At 38.9% G+C, this 21,747-nt stretch overlaps 1 protein-coding gene across 1 annotated transcript; it reads left to right on the plus strand.

Annotated features, from left to right (window-relative positions):
• The first annotated feature begins 40 nt into the window (after positions 1–40).
• On the plus strand, positions 41–14,215 carry FBXO45 (F-box protein 45). Its single transcript, XM_027107934.1, has 3 exons — positions 41–572; positions 6,114–6,470; positions 10,970–14,215. Exons 1-3 carry the CDS (start codon positions 264–266, stop codon positions 11,153–11,155), a joined length of 852 nt encoding a protein of 283 aa, XP_026963735.1. The 5' UTR covers positions 41–263; the 3' UTR covers positions 11,156–14,215.
• The last annotated feature ends 7,532 nt before the right edge of the window (positions 14,216–21,747 follow it).

The raw sequence follows: 21,747 nt of genomic DNA on the forward strand, positions 1-21,747 counted from the left end.
GAGTCGGGCCGTTCCGGCGCCCGCGCTGAGCCGCGGGGGAGGGGCGGGGGACGCCCGTGCGGCCGGTGCGTCTGCCCTCAGTGAGGCGGGGCGCGTGGCGGACGCCCCCGGGCAGGGGCGGGAGTGGTGGAGGGGCCGGACGGTAGTCTGTGAAAGGGGCGGTGAGCGAACTGCTCCTGTCTCAAGGAGAGGCTTGGCCTCCGGAGCAGAGACGGGGGGAAGCGGCGGCGGCGGCAGCGGCCCTCGGGCCGGCTGTTGAGGCGATGGCGGCGCCGGCCCCGGGGGCTGGGGCAGCCTCGGGAGGCGCTGGCTGTAGCGGTGGCGGCGGCGCGGGCGCCGGCTCCGGGGCCGCCGGGGCCGGGGGCCGGCTGCCCAGCCGGGTGCTGGAGTTGGTGTTCTCCTACCTGGAGCTGTCCGAGCTGCGGAGCTGCGCCCTGGTGTGCAAGCACTGGTACCGCTGCCTGCACGGCGATGAGAACAGCGAGGTGTGGCGAAGCCTGTGCGCCCGCAACTTGGCAGAGGAGGCTTTGCGCACGGACATCCTCTGCAACCTGCCGAGCTACAAGGCCAAGGTGAGGGAGCCCCGCGCCACGCCGCTGCCCCCGGTCCCGCTTGTCCGGGCCGCTGTCAGTGCTTCTCAGCTAAGCTTTTGAGTCGGAAGTCTCGCCTCACTATCCCGCCTTTCCACCGCTCCAGTCAATACCTTACCTTACCTCCCCGCGCCATGGAGATCCTCTTCTCTTTGGGTTGAAGTTCTGCTTCTTAACCCACCCCACTTCCGCGATACACTTTTTGAAGGGCCAGGTGGTTTCCCATTCCTGGTTTCCGTCACTCATTCTACTTTCCACAGTCTTTACCCTTAAAAACAGACCACCTCATTGTTGTAGGTTTCAATACTCATCCTATTTTTCTCCCTGCCCTTTATTAAATCACCTTGGCTGCCTTAACATCGGCTTAGTTTCTCAGATCTTTGCTTTCACCGCACCTTTTCCAAGCTCTGATTTATAACTATCTTTTCTTTATTTTTGACCAAGCACTCTTTAATTCCCTCCACTATGTTACAGGCTTATAAATGAGTGTGGTCCAAGGCATCGTGCTGACTTTCAACATAGAGGCTTTAATAGAACATCCTCCCTTCGGCACCACTTAACAGTCATAATACTGCCATGTCCCACTATTATTAGCTACTTCCTTGCCACCTTTTTCGTAGTTCCACCTTGGTGTTGTGTCTCTTATGTTCTATTTGTCATCTAACATGCTGATTCCATTTTTGCTGCCTTTTTTCCCCTGCCAGATTCTTGTGATTAGTCTTGCTTTCATATGCAAGTAAAAATGTCAAGTAGCAGATAATGGTAGGACTGAGAGGATTCTTCAAGCAATGTAAATAAAAGGCCTTAAACTTGGGTTCAGTTTGGATGGAAACAACTCTTCAGAATAGCAGTCACCAAGAGCATATATGAGACAGGATGAAGTCTGACCTAGAATATGGTAAACATAAAAATACATTAACAACTAAAAAGGGAAAACATACCTTTTTAATGCTAGACTGCCAGTGGGGCCAGAATAAGGAGTAAATTTTTTTTCCATGTGAAATAGATGTAAAATGTATTCTTCTGTAATAAAACAGGTTTTAGTTTAATAAGATAAGGAATATCGCTTTTTAATATGTCAGCTGTGAAGTTGTTTTTCTATTAAATGAAATAATATTAATTTGCGAGGACAGTATTTGTACATGGTAGATTCTCAATGGATACTAGTTGTAATTCATATAGTAGAGTGCAGTAGATTGCAGTTTTGTCTTACTGTGCCTGATAAACGTGTAGATTTCATGAGTCTTATTTTTTACTTTTCCATAAAGTTTATTGTTTTTACTTATTTTAAATTAAGACATTTTTGTAATTGGTCTGTAATAGTCATGTTCACATGATTCAAGATTCATATAATAATATGTAATAGATAATGTATTCATGTGAAGAATACATGCTTCAAAAGAAGCAAAGTGATGTAAAGCAAAATGTCTTCCTTTTGTCCTTATACCACCGCCATCCAGGTTGGAGGCAACCTATTTTACCTATTTCTTCTGTATCCTTCCAGAGATATTTTAGGTTTCATAAGTTTTTAATACTTTGTATGCCTTTGTACTACTTGCACTATAGGTATTATAGACCTGTACTAATCACATGTACATTCAGATATTGCAGGACTTTTCTTGAATATCTTGAAGATAAAAGATTAATTCAGAAGGAGTCATATAACCTAGTAGGGACGTCCTCAGTCTAGTAGAGGAGAAAAAAATGTATAGAAATAACTGGTGGTTATTAGTTAGAAATGGTAGAAATTGTTGCTAACTGTTAGAGATATAAATATATATATATACTCGAAGTTTACTGGAAGAGATTTACAAGTTGAGTGGATGATTGTAGAAGGTTTGGGGTTGAGATTGTATTTGAGCTGAACTTTGAAGATGGGGAGAATGTGAACATTTTACTAAGAGGAAGTACCCTGAACAAAATCAAGGCAATGGAAAGCAGAGGGTTTGTACAGCATATATTTTTATTTAAAAAAATATGAATGTTAGGCACTATGCTCAGTTTTGCAGATGCAATGGTGAATAAAAACAGATACAGACTCTTATGGATGCCTTGCCATATGGCACTTACAATCTAGTGCGGGGAAGTGGGTATTAATCAAATAGTCACACAGTTGTAAAATTGCATTTGTGTTAAGTCCTACGAAGGATGGATACATGATGCTCTGAATGTCAGTAATGGAGAATTTGAACTAAGTAGGGAGGTCAGGGAAGGCTTTCTCTGAGGAAATAATGCATGAACTGAGACCTGAATGATAAGGATAAATAGGCCAGAGAGAGAGAAGAGCCTTCCAGGAAGGAACCTGATCAGTATGAGGGACAGAAAATAATCAATGTGGCTGGAGCATAGACAGCAAAAGTGAGGCACGTTTGAGAAAGATGGAAGAGGTGGACTGGGGCCAAACAAAAGGAAGCCATTTTAAATTGTAAGCAAAAGGGGGTTAGGAGTGTGGGGATTGGTGATGTGATATTTTTCCATTTTTTAGAGGTTATTCAGACTTAAGAATGGAGAACAGGTTGGAGGGAGACCTTAGAAATATGAGTATTAGGAAGTATGTAGTAAAAGAGATGGGGAGAAATTTAGAATAAATTTAGGAAATACAGCACTTGGCAATAGATTTGAAATAGGGGGGAGGAAGAGGGAGGTGCTCAGGATGACTCCTAGGTATCTGGCTTATATGATATAGGGATTACCTGGGCTAGATTTTGGATGAATAACAATGAGTTCAGTTTTGGTAGAACAGAGTTTACAGTGTTTTTAAGACATCCAAGAGTTTTCAGATAGGCATCTGTTACAATTTGTAGCTTGGAGGAAAGGCTAAAGATATAAAATAGTTTAGTTAGATTGAATTGTGATAGGAAATATGATTGTAAAGTTAAGCTGAAACTAGATATATCATGGAGGTCCTTGACATACAGCCTTCAGTCTGTAGTTTGGGCTTTGTCTTACAGCTGGAAAACACAGAAATTTGAACAAAGGAGGGACGAAGTAAGAGCTGTGCTTTAGAGAAACCAGTCCATAAGGTGAATTCAGGAAGGCAGGGGTTGGTGCCTATACCAGAGGTACTTAAGACCAGAACAAGTGTATAGAGCAGAGAAGGGGGTGGCTGGGAGAGGAATTGCAAGAAAACAAGTCCACATAGGTGGACAGCTGACTGGGTGAGGTGGGATGAAGAAGAAGGAAGGGTCAAATAGGATTTCCAGGGAGCCTGGGTAACTGAGAAAATGATGTGAACAGGCTTGGGATAGCATAAAACTGGAAAGTATTTGGAGTTGTCAGTCTAATTAGGATTTGTCTTCTTTTTTTCTTTTTGCGGTACGCGGGCCCCTCACTGCTGCGGCCTCTCCCGCTGCGGAGCACAGGCTCCAGACGCGCAGGCTCAGCGGCATGGCTCACAGGCCCAGCCGCTCCGCCGCATGTGGGATCTTCCCGGACCAAGGCACGAACCCGTGTCCCGTGCATCGGCAGGCAGACTCTCAACCACTGCACCACCAGTGAAGCCCCTAGGATTTGTCTTCTTTTTAAAAGTTCATGTTTTACATATTACCAAGTAACATCAGTTATTCCAGTCATACTTGGCATCTAGCTATAATTGTCTAAATTTCAGACTTACATCCTAAACTAGGTCTTAAAGCTGTTTGCTATAATGCAAAATCCAGGTTACACATGAGACTGTGTAGCAAGAACTATAGATTGTTTTTATTTATTTGTGTATTTTTCCATTTTATCTGATTTTTCACATTATCTCTAAAAGATAAGGACACTTAATCACAATACCATTAGTACATCTAAAGTATAAAGAAATTAATGATAATTCCTTTATATAAAAAGTTTGGTGTTCAAATTTCCAGTTGTCTCATAAATGTCAAATGTTATATCTTTAATTTTCAGTTTATTTAAGCAAGATCTATATAAAGTTCCCATGACAAACAGTTGATATGTCTTTTAAGGCTATTTTAGTCTACAGATACACCCTCCATCTCTCTCACCTCTTACCCCGGCAGTTTATTTGTTGAAAAAACCAGGTTGTTTACCCTGTAGAGAGGTTCCCTCAATCTGGATTTTGCTGATTTCATTCCCATGGTGTTGCTTAACATGCTTTCTGTCCTCTGTATTTCCTATAGAAGTTTGATCAATTTAGGTTAGATTAGATTTTTTTCAAGATATGTTTTACTAGAGTCAAATGGTTGAGGTGTGTACAGCACTTTTAGGTACTTAAAAGTGTGTTATAATAAGAACAGATCGGAAAAAATTTAGGTATACTTCAGGTTTACATCCTGTTTATGAAAATATGGGATACCTGAACCAAGGAGGTTTTTTGTTTTTGTTTTAATCTGTCCTCTGGAGTACAACAATTAAACAGTGAAGTACTTGCTAATGGTAAATGAGAACTGGATGAGGGGACTGGATGCTTGACTTCTCTTTGGGGCTCTTGTGCTAACTACCTGTTGACTTTACGCCTGTGTCCCCATCCCTGAGTTGAAGTAGGTGAACTTTAACGTCTTTCCTAATGCTGAAATTCTGTGATTCTGGAGTTGATTTCTCAGGTTAACTAAAGCAATAGGTCCCAGCCTTCAGCTGCTTTTGGGTTGTTTGAATAAAGAAGGGATTTTCTAAAAAACATACAAACTAAAACCTATAAATTATTAAAACATGAGAGAATGTTATTATTTGTACAGAGTAGCAATTTTCATATTGTCTTTATTTTGGAAACTTAAAAAACTGGATTACTGAAGGTCAACTATCCTGTCCTGTCAGTGGTAGCTGCTGTTAATGACTATCTCTTTATAAATTTTAGTGATTGAATTTATGCTATCTAGGGGATTATTTGATTTGGTAAAATGAGAGTGGTGATGTCTCAGTGTATGAGTAATACCTAGCAAGGAGGCTGAGGATCTAAGATAGTTTGTGGTTATTAAAATTTTTCATAAACTCTAGAGCTGATATGCCTAAGTTCTCTATTTTACTTAAAATACAGTTCTTTTTGGTGGCAGCATTGCCAACACGAAAACTGTGCATATCTTAACTTTTTAATGTAAAAATATCGAATATAAACAAGAGTATAGAAAATAACCTCCCTGTACCCATCACGAAGCTTTACCAGTGATTAATTCATGGGCAGTCTACTTTCATGTCTACCTTGCCCACTCTCCCATTCCATTCCTGGATATTTCAAAGCAATTCCCAGATATGTCACCCATAAACATTTCAGTACTATCTCTAAAATATAAGGATTCTTGTGTATATCTTTTGATGTGTTAAGAAGTCTATTTGGAGAAATTATACTGTGGTTTAGAATTTTAGTCAATAATGAAACAGCTGGCAGTTTTATTTTTAATGTTGCATAATTTATTATGTTAGGATCCCATGCTGAAACGTGAGCCATTTTTGAGAAATAATTATTGTATTACTTAAAATATATAACTTTATTGTTTAAAAACATGTAGCCTAAAGTTTGGGTACTTTTTAATGTTTAAGAAAAATTAAATTTCTGTTTCTTTTGTGTGCTTTCCATCTTTTCAGATACGTGCTTTCCAACATGCTTTCAGCACTAACGATTGCTCCAGGAATGTCTACATTAAGAAGAATGGCTTTACTTTACATCGAAACCCCATCGCTCAGAGCACTGATGGTGCAAGGACCAAGATTGGTTTCAGTGAGGGCCGCCATGCATGGGAAGTGTGGTGGGAGGGCCCTCTGGGCACTGTGGCAGTGATTGGAATTGCCACAAAACGGGCCCCCATGCAATGCCAAGGTTATGTGGCATTGCTGGGCAGTGATGACCAGAGCTGGGGCTGGAATCTAGTGGACAATAATCTACTACATAATGGAGAAGTCAATGGCAGTTTTCCACAGTGCAACAATGCACCAAAATATCAGGTGAGGAACTGGCTTAACTTGTTTTAAATTTACAAAATTTTATATAGCAGCATTATTTGTCTTTTTGGTAACTTTTAAATATATAGTGTAACTGGCCTTTTTTGGCTACTCTGACAATAATCTTTAGTATCTCAGTATTTGTTTCCTAATACATATTCAATCTGAGCAATCTGTCTTTAAATCAGGTTGGCAAACTTTTTCTATACAGGGCCAGATAGTAAATATTTTAGGCTTTGTTGTCCATACTGTCTCTCAAAACTGTGCAACTATGTTGTTATAGCACAAAAGCAGCCGCGAATTATGTAAATGAATGAGCATAGCTGTATTCCAGTAAAACCTTATTTATAGACTGCAAGCCAGATTTGGCCCAGGGGCCATAGTTTGCCAACTTGTGCTTTGGATTGTAATCTTTCTTATATCATGTACATCCAAATTTACTTTTTCTGGATACCTCACCCCCTCATCCCCACAACTGCACCTGTGTGCATGTGCATACATACTTACCCTCTGCTACTTATTAATCTGGATTGTATTTAAAGCGTCTGGAGGTGTCAGCAATTTCCATAAACATAGGTGAGTTCAGGCACACTACTGCCTATTTATTTATTTGGCCACCCCGCACGGCATGCAGGGTGTACATGCCGTTCGATCAGGGATCGAACCTGTGCCCCCTGCCGTGGAAGCACAGAGTCTTACCACTGGACCGCCAGGGAAGTCCCAAACTACTACATTTAAAAATTCTTTTTAAAAAAACTATTTATTTATTTATTTGACTGCATCAGGTGTTAGTTGCGGCACGCAGATTTTTCGTCGTGGCGTGCGGGCTTCGTGGTCCCACGGCATATGTGAGATCTTAGTTCCCTGACCAGGGATCAAACCCGGGTCCCCAGCATTGGAAGGCAGATTCTTAACCACTGGACCACCAGCAAAGTCCCTAAAAATTCTTAGCCTTAAGCCATACTCACTTGATTCTAGGGTCATAATTATAGTTCCTATTTGTAAAAGCTATATGATTACCATAGATTCAGCAGAGTGTAAAAAATAATAATCTGATAAGAACTTGGAAATTTTAAGGAATTATAGATAGTACATTTCAGAGGAACATGTGGTTTGAAAGCTCTAGCCTCAGTAATGACCTCAAGTGAGACATAATAAAGTAGAAGAACTAAAATATATCTCATTTCCTGATGTATAAAAGCCTGGAAGGATTTTCTTTCATAGAATCCTTTCCTTACTGTCCTTTCAGGCTCTGCAAATGCCCTAAGGAGAACGGACTTAATAATCATTGAAGATAAAGACCTATGACTAACCTTGTGACTTTGTAGTGAAAGTCCTTTATTCTTTATTTTTCAGAGAACATACTCTGTGTGATTTCAGTCCCTTTAAATTTATTGCAGCATGTTTTATTCCCAGCAGATGGTTTACCTTGATAAATGTCTATGTATGCTTGAATATATATTCTGTTGGATGGAATAATCTATTAAGGACAGCTAGGTCAAATTGGTTGGTAGTGTATAAGTCTTCTATCTGCTTTCTGTATTTTCTTTCTACCTGTTCTTTCATTTACTAAGGAGTATTAAAATCTCCAACTACAGTTGCTGATTTATCTATCTCTTCTTCCAGTTTTGTCACTTTTTGCTTCATGTGTTTTGGAACTGTTATTAGGTGCATATACATTTAAAATTGTTATATCTACCTACCTGGTTAACTCTTTTATCATTATGAAATGACCTTCTTTGACTCTAGTAATATTCCTTGTCTTTACGTCTATTTTGTCTGATATCAATAAAGCCAATCCAACTTTCTTATGCTTACTATCGCAAAGTACCTCTTTTCCCTCATCCTTTTACTTTTAGACTGTCTTTGTATTTAAAGTGGGTCCCCCAGACAGCATGTAATTGGATCTTGCTTTTTATCTAACCCAGTCTCTTGATTTGAGTAGTTAGTCCATTTATATTTAATGTAATTGTTGGACTGCTTGATATCATCCTTGTTTCTGTGCCTCTGAAGCTGTGTTCTTTTTTTCTCTGTTTTTTGGATTCATTACTTTCTGTTGTTCTGTCTTCAAGTTCATAGATTTTTTTCTTCTTGTCATTTGAACTCTGCTATTGAGCCAGGCTAGTGAATTTTGGTTATTGTGCCCCTCAGTTCTAAAATTTTCATTTTTATAGTTTCCGTTTCTCTACTGAGATCTCTATTTGTTCATTTATTAATACTATATTTTTCTTTAATTCTTTGGGTATATTTTATAACTACTTTAAGTCTTTGCCAAATCCAGCATCTAAGGCCCACTTGGAGTCTGTTTCTACTGACTGCTTTTTTCTCCATGAGTATGAGTTACACTTTCCTGTTTCTTTTCGTATCCAGTCATTTTTTAAATGAAAATTGGACATGGTAGATAATATATAGTAGTGACTCTGGAATGTTTTGTTTCTTTAGAAGCTACTTTGTACTTCTGAAAACTGTAGGCTTTCTTGTTCTAGTAGGCAGTTAACTTGCCTGCACTGAAACTATACAGCAGCTTATGTCTTTATTCAGTTTTTTTGGCCTCTAGCTGCTACTTTTTCTGCCTGGTTCCCTGGGGGTTTCCCCTGTGTTTGTGTAATACAGTCATCACATGAGGATTTGGGCAGAGTTTATTTTCAGATTTTGGGGCTCATCCTCTTTGTGGTTTTTTGCTTGCAGAGTTCCTCTAAGTTTCCAGTTGCTCTGCTGTCTCCAAATTTTGTCCTCTGACACCTAAAACTGTAAGACTGTCTTTCTGCTCTCTGTGCTATGTGTATGTATGCTGTATGCTCAAACGTAAAGCAAACTTGCAGATTTCACTTGGAGTGGTTCTATTTTGTTATTTTCATCTTCTGTAAAACAGGGATAACTCCTGGGATTGATATGAGAATTAAATGAGATAATATAAAATCACTCAACAATACTCATGAAAATATTAGCTTTTATTTCCTTTTTTTTTTTGCGGTACATGGGCCTCTCACCGCTGCGGCCCCTCCCGCCGTGGAGCACAGGCTCCGGACGCACAGCCCCAGCGGCCATGGCTCACGGGCCCAGCCGCTCCGCGGCATGCGGGATCCTCCCGGACTGGGGCACGAACCCGCGTCCCCCGCATCGGCAGGCGGACCCTCAACCACTGCACCACCAGGGAAGCCCCTAGCTTTTATTTCTGATTTTTGCTGTTGTTCGTGTTTTGTTTGTAACAGTAGTGATGATGGTGATTTGGAGGTTCTTAAAATGGGGTTAATCTGTGAGTTGGGCAGAGGGAGAGAAAAAGTAGATGTTGGTAGTTATTTGTGATAGGAAATACAATGAAGGAAAGTAATGATAGCAGCAGGGGGTATCATAATTTGGAAGTATTAAATTATGGTTTTTTGATTGCAAATGTTAGGACTTTCTGCCTCCAAGTATATAGATGCAACAGCCTTTAATACATGCAAATTATAAGGATAAACATGCTCTTTCTTTGTTTACTTTTACAAATGGGAAAAGAAATGGGTAATTGTGCTTCCAGTTTAGTTTAACAATCAGTACTGCTATTCTTATAACACACGGGTGTTTCAGAGTAGTGGACCACAAAGTGATTGTTTAATAAGCCTATTCTGCATCTTTAGAACCTATAGTCAGATTTGGCTATTCATGATTATGTAAGTTCCGTGTTGTATGTAGAACTGCTTTGTAAATTTTAAAGGTTGTGGAAGTGTTTTATTATAGTAATTTTTTTTTATTGTGGTAAAATATACACAACAATCTTTATTCTTTTAACTATTTGTAAGTGTATAATTCAGTGGCATTAAATACATTCACAATGTTGTATAACCAACATCACTATATATACCCAAAACTTTTTCATCATCCCCAGCATAAACTCTGTGCCCACTGAACAATAACTCCACATTTCTTCCTCCCCCAAGCCTCTGGTAACAATTTTCAATCTATATGAATTTGAATATTCCAGGTGCTTGATACAAGTGGTATCATATAATATTTGTATTTTTGTGTCTGGCTTATTTCTCTTAGCATAATGCTTTCAAGGTCCATTCATGTTGTAGCACATACTAAAATTTCATTTCTTTTTAAGGTTGAATAACATTCCATTGTATGTATGTACTATAGTAATTTGAGAAAATTTAGGTAGCCTTTTTTGGTAAAATATGCCAAGTTATAGATTTTAGTGGTAACCTTCTTAAGAAAAGTCTTTAAAAAGAATAAATAAAATCTGGGGACTGTTCAGGAAGAATATTTAAATTTTCAGTATTAAATATAAATCCCACACAAGTCTTAAGTTTTTTTAAAAAAAACTATCAAAACAAACATTTATGATGAAATTGATGTATGTTCTTTTTCTAGATGTTTCTCCCTGACCAAGTAACTTTTTTGGTTTTTCTAGATAACTTTTGAGATATACATATTCTTAATAATATTTTTAACTTGATTACATCTAGCTGTGCCTTTGATGGGTTTTCTTCTTACCTTCTTTTGATGTCTGTTTGCAGATAGGAGAAAGAATTCGAGTCATCTTGGACATGGAAGATAAGACTTTAGCTTTTGAACGTGGATATGAATTCCTGGGGGTTGCCTTTAGAGGACTTCCAAAGGTCTGCTTATATCCAGCAGTTTCTGCTGTATATGGTAACACAGAAGTGACTTTGGTTTACCTTGGAAAACCTTTGGATGGATGACAGTGGCTTTCTTGGGATGAAAGACAGAGTGGAGGAGATACCTGCTTATGGAAAGTAGAATCATGAAGTGACAGTGTCATACATGCATGCCCAAGAAACATCCTGAAAAAACACATGATATTGTTAACTGGAGAAGCAACTCTACAGCAGAGATTATCTTAGTGTTTCCTCTTTTCTACTGGGCCAGAAAAATCCTCAGGGTTGCAGTTGGTTGAGTGGGCAGTTGACATATGCATGTTTCAACAGATTTTGTCTCTAAGTTAGCGATGTGATATTTTCAACTTCTAAGGTGAGATCTTAGAGATGGTGTAAAAGGGATAAGATAGGGAACTAGCAAGAGTTTTAAGTAGTGTGTTTGTGAAGAAAGACTGATCCTGTTTTACAACTGCCTGTTTTTTCTCCAGACCCTTTTTTCCAGCCAGCTTGACTATTAGAAAAGTATGAAACTGGTTGGATTTTATTTAATATTTTTAATATATTGAGAAGCATGGTCTGCCTGGACTGCACTTCTCTAACGGTGAGATATAAAATTGTGCAGCTATTTTAAAAGTTGTATATACAATATGTGTGTAAAAAAAAAACTGTAAAAAAAAACAGGACAAAGGAGTTGCTTTGTTCTAGTTCAGTTTCTTAAAAACCACTACATGGTACAAAATTAGAATAACATTTAGGGACAGTTTGGTAACTACAAAGAAGAAAATTTTAAGAGGAGATGTGTTGTATTGGCTCATTTTGTATTATATTTGGCTTACAGTTTCCATGCCTATTACAGTCTGATTTATTTTTTTAACCATCAAAATTATTATACAGGTCCCTCAAATCTCCAGGCTAAGATTGAGGGAAGGCAAATCTATTTCTAATCATTCGTATATCAATAATAATAATAATGTGCATCTTATAGAATCTGGTTTTATTTTTTGACCTTGCAAGAAAGTGTCTCATAAGAACAGAGAGCATTTCCATTTGTTCTTATAGGCCTCAAATATGAAAGCTGTTAGTCACAGACCTTAAGAAAATAATTGATCAATGGTCCTTTTATTTTGTAACTTTATAATGCTGTAGATATTATAATTTTTTAATTTCATATTGTTTACATCATGCAACAATTTAAGCCTCAAACTCTTTATTGGGGTTGTCAAGAAAATGTTTACTCATCCATCTGAAACAGTGCCAACCTGAACCCAGCTTAAGAATGTTCTTTATCTCATTATAAATAATTGCCCCCATGGGACTTGAAATAAAATACCTTATGCTGGAAACTTCAGGTTGGTGATATTTTGAAGGTTTTATTGTAGAAGAGTTTAACGTTAATTCCTATTCAGAATTTTTGACTAAGAAATCTGATTTCACTAATACTCTTTCAAATTAATAATTCAACGTACATGAGCTGAGATTTTCTTTTGTTAGAAAGGAAACAAACATCTTTCTGTATGAAAGTATAAATTGTATGGTTTCAGATACATCTTTGTGATAAGAAGTGACTAAGGCAAGTGGAATCTTTGTAGTTTTTAGGTTTTGCTGTATGCATATTTTGTTTTGAATCTAAAAAAATTAGGGACAGCAAGCATCTGGCTGTGGTTCTTGGGTTGCTCCTTGCGAGTTAATATTATCAGTACTCCTGTGAAACAAGGGATTTCAGTCATGAACAAAGATTTCATTTTTGCCACCTGAAAGGTTTACAAGTATTTGTTGTGTATTTGGTGTGTTGCTTAATGGTGTAATCTGTTAAAGATCCTTTTTGATACCCACATCAAGAAAGAAACCTCCTAGAAACCATATTTAATACTACAGAGTGAAATTATATGTTAAATGTATTAGAGAACATAGCTGCTACAGAAATGGATTTTTCTTGGTGTAGAACAACTCAATTTGGCAAAGTTTAAAATTTAATTAAAGAAGAGATCTGGTTCAGGATAAAGATTGAACTAGTTAGAAAGCTATGAGGTCTTTTAAGCACTTGTTTCTTTTTCAGATTGTGATATGGTCAATTCAAGAGCTTTTGCTCAGAGTTTTGTTTATATCTTCTGTTTTGTCTTATTAGTAAACATTCATTTGTAACAAAGTTTTGAAGGTGCTGAATGGAAAATGGAAACACATGGTTATTGCATATTGAACCTAGAATCAAATGATTGCCTAAATATTTAATAACAAGCCATTCTTGTCTCAAAGACTTAAATTCTTTAATATCCAATTTGCAAATTTTATAAAATGGAGGTTCATATTTAGCATGAGCATCAGGGGAATGAAGAGCCTTCATTTATAACCTGGTAAATTAATTTGTTACTGGAGACCAATAGTAGTTGTACAGAATACTAAGACAAACTGTTATAATGTTTGAGGAAATGGAATCTCTTTTTCATTGGTGCTGAGAGAGCACTTAGGTAGAAGCCAGTTGCCTCTGAATATTGAATATAAATCATCTAAACCAGTGGTTCTCAAACTTGGCTATAGTTTGGAGTCACAGGCATTTTGAAAAATATTGATGCTTGGGTCCCATACCCTAATATTCTGATGTTGGTCTGGGCTATGACATGACCATAAGGATTTTTAAAAACTTCTTAGGTGATTTCAATATGTTGCCAAGGTTGAGAACCACTGATCTAAATTCACCTTAAGTTTTCTCATCTGCAAAAAAAAAAAAAAAAAATCCTTGCTCCCTCCCTTCACTACCTCATAAGGATATTGGGGGTAAAGAAGAAAATAATGGGAAAGTGCTTGTGCTATGGATAAAAAGTGCTATTGAAAGGCAAAGTTATATTTGTTGTATTTCAGCTGAAACTATGATCAGGAAGAAATGTGTAATTGAATTTGCTCTGTTGACTTTGGAAACCAGGAGCACTCTCTTTGGTTCTTAAATTTAGCAAAGCGTGCAGATGGGTAAGAAAACATTACTATTACTCTTATTCATTCTATGGTCTTCTGTCATACTTGGGATAGGCTGGTTTAATTATCTGGTTTTACACAGGAAAGAAGAAATATTAAGTTTTAAAGTCTGTAATGGTCAATGGCTCACAATTCATTAAAACTTTTCATACAAAGAATTCTGTGGTTAATATATGTCATTTCTTAGTTGCCGTTATTTTTTCATTATCTGACTTTTGAATATTGAACCGTTTATTTCACCTCCTTCATTCTTATTCCTGTAAGTTTGGATATAGATTTGATAAGGCACCTAAACCAAGTAGGTGTTGCTCAGTTGAATACTTCAACTCATGGTTCCGTGATTAGGCATCTTCCATCTTTTAGATATGATTTGACCTGGGAGAGAGAGTTTTGAAAAGAACAGAGCCCTAACCCACATAGTAGGTATTACAATTAACTTTTAATTTATGTCTCCAAACTGCTGTTTATATAGACTGTAATATTTATATTTTTGATCGTTTAAAAAAATGAACAGTTTGATAAGATAGAAACTTGAATTTTAAAGATGAGTATTGAGATTACATTCTAGAAATCAAGACCACCACTTTAAAGCCTTCCTGAAAGGAACAGTTCATACCTAACCCAAATGCTATTCTAATAAAGCATTCCTCAGTTTCTCCAGCTGAATGTAATCTCTCCTTCCTTGAAATTTCCTTGTCTTTATATTTATCTATTCATAGCTCATGCTGTATTACTTTGTACCTTGTATAAATTTATTTATATTTATTATTTGTTTATGTCTTAGCTCCCCTAAACATCTTAAGAAAGAATCTCTGATGGACTCATCTTTATGCTCATGTTATCAAACCCAATGTAGGAAGAAAAAAAGCTCTGAATTTACAGACTATAGTAACTAAAGATAGATGAGAAAAATTCTTTTTGTATCCTATCCGAGTGAAGCAAATCTGAGGCTTGTAAGGAAGAAATAGTGACTGTGAATGCATTTTAGCCATTCCCCTTTATTCTTAAATATTGGTAAACTCTGATACTTAGTTCTTGGTATAGATTTCTTGTTTAGAATTAAAATTAGAATTCTGTATATTAATTTTTTGAAATTCTTTTTTGCTTTAGTTTCTTAATAAAAAATTAAGACAAACATTAATCACCTGTGATTGCTTACATTTAAAACAAGGAATTTTTTTATATATTGGTCAGGAAGAAAAATGGTAATACCTTAGTAGCCAAATGTGTTGATGGAATTTACCTATAAATTCCATGCCTTTTAATAATGGAATCCACATTTTCCATGTTTAGAATGGACCATGGCCAGGGAATAATAATTCACTAGAATCCTGTTTCGCTATCGCCTCCACCCCCAGCTAACAGTTGTTTGATAATGCAGTTGTTTGCCAAGAGTTATGAGAATCAGGCATGGCTGAACAAATGGCTCCTGTGATCTAAAAGCTTAAAAGAATCAGTTGATCATGTTGCTGAAAGTTGCTTGATGTATTAATATGTTAAAATTTATACAAAGTTTTAATTTTCTAAAGGAAAATTAAGTAGGTGTAAAATTTCTGTATCCTTTTGTTTAGTGGGAAGAGATACCAGGGACAGCTTTACCAGTCTGTTGTCCTAATTTCTTTTCTGAATCCTCCCCCAAGCCATTTGCTTTTTATTTAATGTAGTCATTAAAATATTTTTGAGAGCAACATGTTCTCTACTTTTCAGAATATAGTTTGTTGAAAGAAGTAGCCCCTCAAGATTTAAGATTGTCATTGTTCCGCTTCTGTGTATAGGATTTCATGATGAATGAGTGAGTGACTCAAGAAGTAAGAATCATTTAGAGAGTTTTCCTTAGGTCACTCTGTTGACAGTCCTTAATTTCTGTTTCTTTTCTGAGAGGGGGGGAAAACATATAAGAGAAAGATTAGGGATTGTCTTTCTTCTCCCTCTTTTTCTCTATAAATGAAATGGAGGATGAAATTGAGTAATGGGAATGGTGTAGAGGTCCTATCTCCTTTGAGAAGGCTCCTGAAATGATTTATTAAAATGCTAATATCCATTTAGATTAATTAGAGGCATATTGTAATGGGAGTAGGCCAGATATCTTTATTCTAATGTAGCTAATGTATTCATGTTTTCCAGCAATGTTTAAAAGGTTTTTTATTCAGCCATGCCCTTTGTTGATTACCTTTACTTTCGAAAGAAAGGATACTTAAGGTTCAAATGGGAGGGGTCAATGACTTCTCTCCCCGCTTCAACAGTCCAGAGAGTGATATATGTAGTTCACAACTAAATTGCCCAGAGCTCTACCAGCCTCACTAGACTCCACAACCCAGTGGACAGAGTGAGCGGAGGGTACGCCTGGAGTACATTGAAAGGACAACCAACTGCTCTTTTAAGTAGTGACTCTACCAGGTAAAGGCTGGTGGGGTTTTTTGGTTTTGTTTTAACTCTCATGGCCTACATCTGTGTAACAATCCCTGCACTTCAGATTTTTTCAGATGCCTCTTTTAAAATGTTTTGAGGAGCTCAGTAATGTTCTAGCATTTTGGTTTTAAGGTAAGAACACTGGAGTAATAGTTCAGGAGTCACAAGCTCTAAGGCCTGGCAGTCCTGGTAGCCATGACATGGTTCCTGAGCAGATTTCTTCCCTTTTAGGGCTGTTTCTTTATGTGCTTAAATGAGGAGATTGACCCAGGTCAGTGGTTCTCATTTTGGGCTGCTCACTAGAATCACCTGGGAAGCTTTTAATTTTTTAAACATCTTTATTGAGATATAATCAACATATAGTAAGCTACACTTATTTCAGGTGTGCACTTAGATAAGTTTTGACATAGGTATATACCCATCACAATCAAGTTAATATATACCTGGGAAGCTTTTAAAAGATAAGATTTCCAGGCAAATTAAATTAGATGGGGTAGGGGGGATGCACTCAGGCATCAGTAACACTATTTTTTTTTAAAGTTCCCAGTAATTCTCCTCTGACTAGAAATCACCATTCAGGACTGACTTTTGAAGAGACTGAGAGCGGAGGCAAAATCTCTTTTATGACCAGGAAAAACAAAACAAAACAACAACAACAACAAAATATATATATATAGTTTATATAATATATAATTTGTTTTTTTTATATATATATATTCATGTATAAAACTCTAGCCCTTTACTGAGAACAAGTCAATGGCAGAGCCAGAGCTAGTAGCTAAGGCATCTAATACCTACCTCTTCTGTTTGTCCTTCTGTCATCCTTAGCTAAATATATGCAGTCATTTAAAAGAGAATGGACTTGAGGACACGGAGAAGGGGAAGGATAAGCTGGGGCGAAGTGAGAGAGTAGCATGGACATATATACACTCCCAAATGTAAAATAGATAGCTGGGGGAAGCAGCCTCATAGCACAGGGAGATCAGCTCGGTGCTTTGTGACCACCTAGAGGGCTGAGATAGGGAGGGTGGGAGGGAGACGCAAGAGGGAGGGGATATGAGGATATATGTATAGGTATAGCTGATTCACTTTGTTATAAAGCAGAAACTAACACCATTGTAAAGCAATTATACTCCAATAAAGATGTTAAAAAATAAAAGAGGTCAGTGTCCTTATTAGGATTCTTTCAGGGACAGTGGATTTAGTATCCTTCCTGAATCAGGGTTGTTATGAAATTTGAGTGCTAAACCAAAGCTGAGAAGCTGCACCTGTGGTTTGTCACATGTTAGAATCAAACTTTTGACCTCTTCGAAAAAAAGGGAGATATAATCATTGAAAATTGCTGCAGGAGAGAAATGGTAAAAGCTGGTGTTATGGGTTGAGTTGTGTCCCACCCCCACCCCCAAATTCACATGTCAGAGTCCCAGGTGCCTCATAATGTGACCTTATTTGGAAATAGCGTTGTTGCAGGTGTAATTAGTTAAGATCATACTGGAATAGGGTGGGTCTCCAATCCAGTGTGATTGGTGTCCTTATAAAAAGGGTATATTTGGACCCTGCACGGAGGGAGGATACCACGTGAAGATAAAGGCAAAGATTGAGCAGAAGCCACGGAATATCAAAGATTGCCAGCAAAACTACCAGGTGCTAGGACAGAGGAGGCATGGAACAGATTCCTCCCTCACAGCTCTTAGAAGGAACCAGTTCTGCCCACACTTTAATCTTGGACTTCTGGCCTCCAGAACAGTGAGAAGATAAATTTCTCGTTGTTTTTTTTTGCGGTACGCGGGCCTTTCACTGGTGTGGCCTCTCCTGTTGCGGAGCACAGACTCCGGGTGCGCAGGCTCAGCGGCCATGGCGCACAGGCCCAGCCACTCCACGGCATGTGGGATCTTCCCAGACCGGGGCACGAACCCGTGTCCCCTGCATCGGCAGGCGTACTCTCAACCACTGGGCCACCAGGGAAGCCCCAAATTTCTGTTTTTAAGTCACCCAGTGTGTGGTATTTTGCTATGGCAGCCCTAGGAAATCAATATACCTGGTAAGTTTTTGCTCTACCAATTTTCCTATTTCTCTCTGGGGGCAACTTCGATGCTGTACTGTGTTGTTCACTGAATCAAGAGTAAGGCCAGGAAATATTTTCAAGGGTGTTATAGATTTGTTGGAAGGTCTTTTGTCAGGTTGCATTGGTAACCCAGAGTTTGTAAAGTACAATACGTAGTGTAGTGGTTAAGGGCATGGATTCTGGAGTCAAGACTGCCTGGATTCAACCCCAGTTCTACACTTAATAGCTGCGTAACTTTGGAGAAGACGTTTGATTTCTCTGTACCTCAGTTCTCTTCTCTGTAAAAGGGGAATGGCGAGGGGAGTGCTAAATCGTTTATAGGATATGGTGGGGTTGAAATGAAAGGCACATTGAGCTGCTTTAGAACAGCATCAGGAACATAGTAAGCATTCAGTACATTTCTCATTATAATAGGTAAATATCATTAAGAACCGACCTTGAGAAAAAAGCAAGTGTGTGTGTGTGTAAAAAAAAATTTTTTTAACACATTTGGTCCTAAAATTAGGAATAGGAAACATTAAAAAAAAAGTATTCAAAGCAAGGAAACTTTAGGTAGTTTAAGCAAAAGAGACAGATTAAGGGGTATTTCAGAGGACCATGGCAAGAATGCAGTTGGACTTCACAAGGGACTTGCACAAGGCAAGGGAAAGGCATCAGGAGCCTGGGAGTATCGCTTCTTCCTCGTCTCTGAGACATCCCTTCACTCTTTCTCTTCTACATAGTTCACTTTGTGGAAAATGGCTGCCTTGTACCTCTTCATTCAGATATCAACCCAGGATGAGATTGGACCCCTAGTCCTAATACCAAATTCGAAAGATAGGGACTCCACTTCCCACTCCAGTCAGCTGTGGTCATGTCATAGGGTGGGGAGCAGGTTCACTAGTACCGAAGCTGCTAGGGTCCCAAGTCTGTACCCAATGGCTGGGAGGGGAGAGGAGGGTAGTTGGGAGGCAGTCACAGAGAAGAGAGGCTGGATACCACACAAACACCAACAAACGTGCTTTTTGTTTTGTTTTGTTTTTTGTTTTGCGGTACGCGGGCCTCTCACTGCTGTGGCCTCTCCCGTTATGGAGCACAGGCCCCGGACGCACAGGCTCAGCGGCCATGGCTCACGGGCCCAGCCGCTCCGCGGCATGTGGGATCCTCCCGGACCGGGGCACGAACCTGCGTCCCCTGCACCGGCAGGCGGACTCTCAACCACTGTGCCACCAGGGAAGCTCCCAAACGTGCTTTAAAAAAAAAAAAAAATTATTGGAGTATAGTTGATTTACAATGTTGTGTTAGTTTCAGGTGTACAGTAAAGTGAATCAGTTACACATATACGTATATCCACTCTTTTTTTTTTAGATTATTTTCCCATATAGGCCATTATGGAGTATTGAGCAGAGTTCCCTGTGCTATACAGCACGTTCTTATCAGTTATCTATTTTATATATTGTAGTGTGTATATGTCAATCCCAATCTCCCAATTTATCCCTCCCCGCCTTATCCCCTGGTAACCATAAGTTTGTTTTCTACATCTGTGACTCTACTTCTCTTTTGTAAATAAGTTCATTTGTACCCTTTTGTTTAGATTCCACATGTGATATGATACTTGTCTTTCTGTGTCTGGCTTACTTCACTCGGTATGACAGTCTCTAAGTCCATCCATGTTGCTGCAAATGGCATTATTTTTATGGCTGAGTAATATTCCATTGTATATATGTACCACTTCTTTATCCATTCCTCTGTTGATGGACATTTAGGTTGCTTCCATGTCTTGGCTATTGTAAATAGTGCTGCAATGAACATTGGGGTGCATGTATCTTTTTGAATTAAGGTTTTCTCCAGGTATACGCCCAGGAGTGGGATTGCTGGGTCACATGGTAGTTCTATTTTTAGTTTTTTAGGTAACCTTCATACTGTTCTCCATAGTGGCTCTACCAATTTACATGCCCAGCAACATGTAGGAGGGTTCCCTTATCTCCACACCCTCTCCAGCATTTATTATTTGTAGACTTTTTGATGACGCCCATTCTGACTAGTGTGAGGTGATACCTCGTAGTTTTGATTCGCATTTCTCTAATAATTAGTGATGTTGAGCTTTTCATGTGCTTTTTGGCCATCGACCATGCTTTTATTTCAAAGTTTGGCCATATAAAGAGTAGCACGTTTAGGAACTCTGAGAGGGGGGACAAAACCAGGAGGCTGAAAGGGGTGAGGAGAAAAGGATACAGAGAGGAGAGCAGGGCAACCCCATAGAGGGATGGAGGCTCACAGCATGATAGCACCCGAGGGAGAGGACCAGCGACTCCATGCCAGACCCAGTCCTGAGAGGCAGCAGACACCGCCTGGGCAGCAGGGGCTGCACCTTAGCAGGAGCTGGTTTGCTAAATAGAGGGCAAGAATAAAAGGCTCAGGTCCTGTGGATCTTGAAAAAAGAAACTATGCTTCTTGCCTCCTACTTCTGTTCCCTGCTTTAAGACAGAGACTAAAGCATGGTGAGATTTGCAATTCAAAGGAAAGCCAGCTCCATGATCTGCTTTTTGTTTGGCTGATCTTGCATCATGAGCACCCAGCTACTCATTGGCTGCTCATTCTGAACAGCCAATGTGTTGCCCTCTGTGAATGTGAAAAATGGGGGTAATTGCATTGTTAAGAAGTTGCTCCCTCTCTTGTGGGAATCATGCTTACATAGTTCATTGGATTCCTTTCCTGGAGGACCCCAAGTTTAATTTCGGTTGTTTTGGGGGTCCTGAAGTGAACTTAGGGTCACAGCCTGGAGGGGAGTTTGGTGATGTGGTGAACTGAGGAAATATTTTAGGGAAAGGACAGATCTCAGTCAGCTCAGGATGCTATAGTGAAATATTATAAACGGAGTGGCTTATAAGCAACAGAAATTTATTTCTCACATTTGGAGGCTAGAAGTATGAGATCAGGGTGCCAGGGTATTCGGTTTCTGGTGAGAAATTCTCTTCCAGGTTGCACACCTTTCTAGTTGTATCCTCACATGGCTCACAGCAGAGCAGAAAAAGCAAGCTCTCTTGTGACTCTTTTAAGGCCACTAATCCCATTCATGAGAGCTTTACCCTTATGACTTCATCTATCCTAATTACCTCCTAAGGCCCAACCCCACCTCCTAATACCATCACTTTGGGGGTGGAGTTTCAACATATAAAATTTGAGGGGACACAAACATTCAGTCCATAACAGCAAAGGAATCATATGTTCAAATCCTCTACTGCTTCAACCAAGT

The sequence above is a fragment of the Aethalodelphis obliquidens genome, unplaced genomic scaffold (assembly GCF_003676395.1).
Source record: "Aethalodelphis obliquidens isolate GAN/ISIS:26980383/991018 unplaced genomic scaffold, ASM367639v1 scaffold1, whole genome shotgun sequence".
Lineage (NCBI taxonomy): Eukaryota > Metazoa > Chordata > Mammalia > Artiodactyla > Delphinidae > Aethalodelphis > Aethalodelphis obliquidens.